Source organism: Triticum aestivum, chromosome 3D, assembly GCF_018294505.1.
Source record: "Triticum aestivum cultivar Chinese Spring chromosome 3D, IWGSC CS RefSeq v2.1, whole genome shotgun sequence".
Classification (NCBI taxonomy): domain Eukaryota; kingdom Viridiplantae; phylum Streptophyta; class Magnoliopsida; order Poales; family Poaceae; genus Triticum; species Triticum aestivum.
The window spans coordinates 104,541,976-104,549,888 of record NC_057802.1 but is presented as its reverse complement, the minus strand read 5'-3'; the positions used below and the strand labels follow the sequence as shown (position 1 = coordinate 104,549,888).

Here is a 7,913-nt window from a genome sequence, read left to right as displayed (position 1 = left end):
TACAAGTTCATTCATACATTTGTTATGCTTGTATTTGTCAGGAACAAATGCATAGCTGGTTCGATTCTCATATATATATGTGCATGTTGTTTCTGTTTAAACATTATTGAACTTAATGTGTTTGTATCCTCAAAAGCTAGCGTATTTAAGATTAGGTTATCTGCTTTCCCCCTTTTTGAGTGAGGTTGTTTCTTTTCTAAAACATTTTCTATCAAGAATTATTGTGATGTATTAACAGATTAAAATTAGATTATGCATTTGTCGGATGGTTAGGAGAACAGTGGTATCTCTTGTCCATCAGAGTTCATGTCCCAAACTTGACATTGATGCTCACATTTTTCTGGATTTATTTCAGGCCTTTCAGCGATGTGCATTCAGTGGGAGGAGACGTTCCCGTCGACTACGAAGGCGTCTATGGTGACTTCGTCAATCTTAAAATGATGTGCCGGCTCAGTCGCTCGGAGGTTGCGTGCGTGCGTTCATACGGATAAATGTATGTGCGTATGTATAAGCGTCTACGTTTGTACTGTGTTTGAAAAATAATAAAAGAATAGATTCTGCATTTTTTTTGTCGGAAAGATTCTACATTCAAGTGGGAACGAAAATTGGCCGTTCAATAAAATAAAATAAATAAACAAAATGGCGATAAACTGAAAAGGAGAGATTCCAACTGCGTAGTGCGTAGCAGGAGGCGCGGCCGAGCTACAGCCTACAGACACATCGCTTTCCGCTTCCGCCGCCAGGCCGTCTCCTCCGACCTCTCGCGCCTCACCCTCCTCTAAACCCCTGGTTGAACCCTAGCCACCGCCTCCGGGGAGCATGCACGCCAGGCTGCTCGGCGCTCCGTCCCGCGCCTCCGCCTGCACCTCCTCCTCGTCCTTCCCCTCCGCCGGCCGCCACCCGTGCCGCGCGTCCTGGAAGCCGCGGCCGCCAAGCCGGAGCTCCGCCTCGCCGCCGCCTCTCTCGCTGTTGCGCGCCGGCGCATCCATGGAGCCCGCTTCGACGGAGGGGTAAGCTATTCGAGGAGTGTCGATTCGTGCCGATTGCCGCGCTTGGTTCCCGCCGGTCGGTGAATTCCTGGCGATTTCCGTGTTCCCTGGGCGTTGTTGCAGAGTTTTCACCTGATTGGTCTGCTTCTGCGTGTGCGGCGTTTCAGGCAGAGCGACCCGACTGTGCACGGCGTGGCCGATAGGGTCGTTGGGGTGCTGGGGGGCGGCCAGTTGGGGAAGATGCTGTGCCAGGCGGCCAGTCAGATGGGGATCAAAGTGGCCATCCTGGACCCCCTCAAGGACTGCCCCGCAAACTCCGTCTGTCACGAGCATGTCGTGGGGAGCTTTAATGATGGTGACGCGGTCCGTGAGTTCGCGAAGAGGTAGGCGAAACTGTGACCCCGCTTGGTTGATTCGAGGGGCTGGCATCCCTGTGCATTATCGTTCTCACTTCTCAATCTGCTTTGACAAATCCTTTGTATGGTGTTAGGTGTGATGTTCTAACTGTGGAAATTGAGCATGTGGATGCTGTGGCACTTGAGAAGCTTGAAAAACAGGGTGTTGTTTGTGAACCCAAAGCCTCTACCATCGCGATTATTCAGGTAATCTTTCCCTTCTCGTGCCAACCGTCCTACTGTTTGGACAACTTCATACTACAACTACTAGCATCGAATGGGCTATTCACGGCACAGGCATTTCCACCTTATATGCTATGCTTGATGTATTGATACTCTGTTCTACTGCAGGACAAGTACAGGCAGAAAGGCCATTTCTCAAAATTTGGAATTCCGATAGCTGACTTTGTTGAAGTAATCCACTATCTGTTTACTTCTAGTGAAATTATTGGAGCTGTAATTGTTTTGATATAAATTTGTAGTGGTGTTTTGCAGGTTGATACTTTAAGTAGCATAGAGAATGCTGGGGAAATGTTTGGCTATCCCTTAATGGTTAAAAGCAAAAGATTGGCATATGATGGTCGTGGGAATGCTGTTGCTCACAATAAAGAGGAGCTATCTTCTGTTGTTTCTTGTAAGTTGTTACGCATTCGTGTTATTTTTAAAAATCAATAAAAAAAAACCCGCAGCAGTGTCCTGATAAACACTGATTTAGCACATTTCTTTCTAATTGAATTCCTAAAACCAGAAGCTGTTCTATGATTTGCTGAATCAGCTATAAGGCGAGCTAGCATTTAAACTTTTTAAGCTATTATTTCGAGGCCCATGTTTCTTAACATAGTCTGAACTGGCCCAATCACGTGTAAAATAATCAACTGATGATGAAACTAATTTTCATTGATTCTTTATTGCTGCAGCACTGGGTGGATTTGAGCATGGCCTGTATGTTGAGCGGTGGACACCTTTTGCGAAGGTTAGTTTTATTTGATTATATTTTTCTAAGAAATTAAATCCCATTAAAATTGGTCAAACTCTCAACTATCTTTTTTATGCCCTGCAGTATTTTTTAAGTGTTTGTAAATTATATACACGCAAAAAAAGTGTTTGTAAATTATATATATTTTCTGTAATTTGTATCTTTCTGAATGTTAAGGAACTGCATTTTGGGGTTTCCAAGTTAACCCCAGTTAACCTTGTGGTTGACATTGCAAATGATCCGCAGTAGTCAGTCACATATTGTGTAGTCACCATTTATAATTTTTGGCTGCATGCACATACTACTATTTGTTCTTTGTGCACTTGCATCTGGCAGTGTCGGACAATGCTTCGGTGCCTAAGGCACCTGCCTTTGTGTCTATGACATGTGGGCACAACAGGTGACTGACCCACATGTCAGTGACCCAAAGGCAGGTGCCTTTAAGGCACCGAAGCTGCGTCCGGCAGTGTCATACATGCAAGCTCGAGATGAATATATGATAAGTTCTGCAAGTTTATTGCAAGATATCTGTTTGTTCTTTTGTAGAGTTTATTACAGAATACCATGATAGGAGTAATATAACAGAGCAGATTGCTTGAATACCTATCATATTGTCATGGGTTACAAGTATTACAACTTTTGTTTTTTTGCTTATGAATTTCTGTTATTTGTCGTTCTTTCGTTCAGGAGCTATCTGTAATTGTGGCAAGGAGCAGAGATGGTTGTACAGTCTGTTATCCTGTCGTTGAAACCATTCATAAGTAAGAAATTCCTTTTGTTATGATTATTATTTTTTGGTCCTGCATATCATCATTTATGCTTTGCTCTGTTCTCCAAATTTGTCAAACATGAAGCCTTTGTCTGGAACATTCAGGGATAACATCTGCCATGTTGTTGAAGCTCCTGCTCAGATACCTGAGAAAATGAAGAAGTTAGCTACCAGTGTAGCTGAAAAAGCTATCAAATCGTTAGAAGGTGCTGGTGTTTTCGCTGTCGAACTATTTTTAACAAATGACAATCAGGTTTGTTCGAACATTTATGCATGTCTTATATAATTGAATCCTCCTATGGTGATGTTGGATCTTTCTCATGTTCATAATTTTACTAGGCTTTATTGAACGAAGTAGCCCCTAGACCTCACAATAGTGGACACCATACAATCGAGGCATGTTACACTTCACAATATGAGCAACATTTACGTGCTATTCTTGGACTTCCTCTTGGTGATCCTGCAATGAAAGCACCCGCAGCAATAATGTACAACATCCTGGGCGAGGATGAGGTATATATATATTTGGTTTCGTGTTGATTTGCCCTCCATTTTTTGCTATGTTAAACATTGATAGTTAGGTCAATAGCTGCTAGATTATGTTAGTTACTGATTATTGTTTAGGTCACCATGTTATTATTCTGGTTACCTATATAATGTTGAGCACCAATTGCTACAGGGCGATTCGGGATTTGTTTTAGCCCATCAGCTGATTAAGAGGGCGTTAAATATTCCAGGTGCATCAGTCCATTGGTATGCAAAGCCAGGTTGGTTCAGCCCACACACTTAGCTGTTGTTGCAGAAAGTTGACAATTCTGCTTTGCTTTCCCATGCCATAAAATATTACTTAAAGAATTGTTCTTCCAGAGATTCGGAAGCAAAGAAAGATGGGTCATATTACAATTGTGGGGCCTTCTATGTTCGATGTAAAAGCACATTTGGACAGGTTGCTGCAAAGAGACACAGATGGCCCAAAGAAAGGTTAGATTTATTCATATCATACCATTGTTCTATCTTCAACTTGCTGTTGGTGGATGTAATGCCTTTAGGTAGTACTGTACTTTATGGTTGCATGACTTAGATTATTCTGTTTGATATCTCTGTCAACTATAGATTTTCACTGTGTATTTATTTATTAAAGGGGACAATAGTTTTCTAACTTGGATGACTTTTAAACTTTATTCATATACTTTAGAAAGAATGAAACAACAGTGTATTAGGATGCCGGAAAGAGAGTATAGGTGGCAGATGAAATTTGAACAGTGAATAACCAGTTTAAAACAAATAATTATACTACTGGGGCAAATAATGGCAATGGCTCAATGCATGTAAGTTATCTGGTCTGTCTAAATTCTAGTGATTGAAACTTGTTACACCCTCGTGATGCCTTTGTATTTCCATGGTGAAATTATTCAGGCTTTTATTATGCCACCTGCCAATCACTTTTACTTAATTCCTTTCTTGGTGATGAAAGTCTTCTCATTCTATTCATTCCATTTGCTGAGGAGGTCTAGAATGCTTTGTTAATTACAGTTAGACCTCGTGCTGCGGTTATAATGGGCTCGGATTCTGATCTTCCCATAATGAAAGATGCTGCAGCAATACTGGAGAAATTCAACATACCTTTTGAGGTTTGATTTGTAAAACCTTTCTGTAGACAAGCTACGGGTTGTTGGCATGGCCAGTCTGCAGCTTCATGGATTGTTCATTTTTTCAGCTTACAATTGTTTCGGCACATCGTACACCAGAGAGGATGTACGCTTATTCATTGTCTGCTAAGGAAAGGGGCTTAGAGGTCATTATTGCAGGCGCAGGTGGAGCAGCTCACTTACCAGGCAAGTGTCAGTTTACGGGAAAAAACATGCTCCTAAATTCACCATACTGTTTTCTAAACATAGATATTAGGGTGGAATTATGTGTATTCTGTTATACCCTATTCTTTCAAAGCAAGTAATGTCGGGGAGCGGTAATGTGTTATTATCTATTCTATCAAGTGTCTGTTATAGTATGTTGGAGTTTATGAAATAAAGTAGTGTTTCTCGATCAAATGCACACAACATTGACACTGTTAACAAAGCCCGTATGCCTGAAGTCTAATGAACGATTTGTTCATGATTTTTTTATGATTAACGAAGTACAGTCTTGTAACTGTTTGTTGCAGGCATGGTGGCTTCATTGACTACTCTCCCTGTAATTGGAGTCCCCATCTGGACTAAGTCATTACAGGGAACGGATTCTCTCCTATCTATTGTGCAGGTGAGGGCTTAAGTCTTCTTTTTAATACCATTCAAAAGCAGAATGATACTGTGATAAACATCACATAATCGTTGATTGTAGCTATGTATCAATGCCCTCTCTTCTTGCATCATCAGATGCCTTCTACTCCCTCCGTTCCTAAATATAGTCTTTTTAGAGATTCTAATATAGACTACATACGGAGCAAAATGAGTGAATTTACACTCTAAAATACGTCTATATTCATCCATATGTAGTCCATATTCAAATTCTAAAAAGACTTATATTTAGGAACGGAGGGAGTAATTTCTAATCGATTACTTATGGACGAAGTTGATTCTTGTGTTGTTTATTCTCAACAATTTTACAGATGCCGAAAGGTATTCCTGTTGCTACTGTTGCAATTGGAAATGCTGAAAATGCAGGCTTGTTGGCAGTTCGGATGCTTGCCTCAAGAGATACTGAGTTGTCGGACAGGTATGGTTCATTTCCGATGTTATTCTCTTGCAAATTTCAAATTCAGCTTGGTACCCTGCGTGTGATTTGTATGGTCAGCCACTGGTTTCAAACTGATAACTGGTCGTCACTGGAAGGTTGGTGGTAGATGCAGATTCCCGTAATGGGTAAAGTTGCCAACAGAGAAACAGAGCTAGTCAATGATATCAATAAAATGGACCAGTTTATTTATAAATATACTAATAAACTCTTTACAGTCAAGATTTTTTTTAGAATTATTTGAGAATTTCAGCCAGTCAAAATCATAAATGGAATTTATGGCTTTCATAGCCAACCCTTTTTGTTTGGTGCGAAAAGACACTGTTAACAGAGTGGCTTGAACCGACAATCCTAGCTTGGAATGCGCTTTGCCGGTAGCTTCTGTGAAAAAATGATATACATATGGTTTGTATCGTGTATCTGATTGTAGCAGGAAGTCTCCAGTAATCTGGTACACCAACATTGATGTCTATACTCAATCATAGCCTGCAATTAGGGTGGATAATAAGCTAGTTCGTCAGGACTCGTTAAACTAGGGAGGCAGCCACTGCCACAAGACCCATCAACAACTGGCCAGAGCGAGGCATTGCACAGTTGCATGCAGAGTGGGGATCTGAGTTCGGTGTGGATAGTCATACAGAGGCAGAAGATTCACAGGTTCTTTTCATGCCATGTTCGGACACCCCATCGCTCACGGAGGCCAGCAGTTGGGGTGTGTGGGTGGGTGGGTGGGGGTGGAGTTGGTTGCAGGCTGGAACTGGATGTGATTGAGGGTGAGCAGAGGAGTTGAACTGTGTTGGTGATCTGCCTTGTGTGGGCTGGGATAGTGGAATGTTGCAGATATGGTTATCTGAAGAGGATTTTCATGGACGACAATGTTTTGCCATCTCCATGGCATCACCATTATTCAATTCATTTACAGTTTTTGTCAAATTTTGGACTGGTTCTTTGTGTTAGACTGTTTCATGCTAGCTGCTTTTGCTGGTGACTTGGTTATTTGCTATTGAACATTTTTCCATTGAACTATTTAGTTGTGTTTAAAATCATTGTTTATTTATGGTTTTTTCATTGTAATGATATTATGTATAATTGCATTAGTTAACATGAAGGGCACTTCCCTGACAATACCTTGTTCCATGATCACTAGGCGTAGTTATGTGTGCCTAGTGCTTTTAAGATCGTTGCACAATATCATTCTGATTTGTGTTTATATCTTGCAGGGTAAATGAATACCAGCAAAATCTGGAAGACAGTGTGTTGGTCAAAGCAAGATTGCTCGAGGAATTAGGTTGGGACAAATATCTGGAGCAATGTATGAAGCCTTGAGCACTGGCTGTCTGTTCTGTTGACATCTTGTAGCATCCAACGTTGACAAAAGCAGATAAATAGTCCACCGTCGGTGAGATTCTTAAAGATAGTTGCACTAATACCGTCCTGATTGCTAATTGTTCATCCGGCCTGCCTGGCTGTTCATCCGGCTTTCGTTCTTATTGTGCTAATTGTAACTGCCTGCTAAATTGCTCCACTCCGCCAAATTTTTCTCTTCCTCTAGCGTGGTCCTAGTGGAGTTTTAGAGTGAGAACAGGCAGAGGAAAATTTTGTTGGAAATTAATACACTTTACACGCTGTGTAATGTTGCTAATATTTTTATCTTGGCGAATACTCCTAGTGCCTTGATGTTCATATGGCGGCTATGGCCTACTCAGCACAATCTGAGTAAATTTTTTGCTGTATTGAGTAATTCTATCACTGTTGTGTTCCTAGTGGACGTGTAACCTACTCCCTCCGTTCCTAAATGCAAGTCCTTTTAGAGATTCTATAATATGGACTAGGAGTACATATGGAGCAAAATGAGTGAATCTACACTTAAAATACGTCCATATTCATCCGTATGTAGTCTATATTCAAATCTCTAAAAAGATTTATATTTAGGAATGGAGGGAGTAGATGGCAGCAACAGTGCATTTCATGCAGAAACTTTGGAGATCAATGTGTTGCGCTCACATACCGTGACCAAATATAGCTTTGCAGATGTGATGATGTTGGGAAAAGGC

At 41.2% G+C, this 7,913-nt stretch overlaps 1 protein-coding gene across 1 annotated transcript; it reads left to right on the top strand.

Annotated features, from left to right (window-relative positions):
• Window positions 1–688: 688 nt before the first annotated feature.
• LOC123077712 (phosphoribosylaminoimidazole carboxylase, chloroplastic) lies at window positions 689–7,542 on the top strand. The gene is made up of 16 exons (XM_044500014.1): window positions 689–1,010; window positions 1,157–1,372; window positions 1,480–1,591; window positions 1,736–1,798; window positions 1,880–2,018; window positions 2,302–2,357; window positions 3,048–3,121; window positions 3,235–3,382; window positions 3,469–3,642; window positions 3,809–3,896; window positions 3,997–4,110; window positions 4,663–4,760; window positions 4,847–4,964; window positions 5,291–5,385; window positions 5,735–5,841; window positions 7,080–7,542. The coding sequence occupies exons 1-16, from the start codon at window positions 820–822 to the stop codon at window positions 7,183–7,185; spliced, it is 1,899 nt and encodes a 632-aa protein (XP_044355949.1). The 5' UTR covers window positions 689–819; the 3' UTR covers window positions 7,186–7,542.
• The last annotated feature ends 371 nt before the right edge of the window (window positions 7,543–7,913 follow it).

Excerpts from the sequence above, each read along its gene's own strand:
- LOC123077712 (XM_044500014.1), top strand. The coding sequence starts at position 820 with ATGCACGCCAGGCTGCTCGGCGCTCCGTCCCGCGCCTCCGCCTGCACC. Across the intron at positions 3,897-3,996 it reads CCATTGGTATGCAAAGCCAG|AGATTCGGAAGCAAAGAAAG; the intron begins GTTGGTTCAGCC and ends TTGTTCTTCCAG. Across the intron at positions 4,965-5,290 it reads TGGAGCAGCTCACTTACCAG|GCATGGTGGCTTCATTGACT; the intron begins GCAAGTGTCAGT and ends TGTTTGTTGCAG.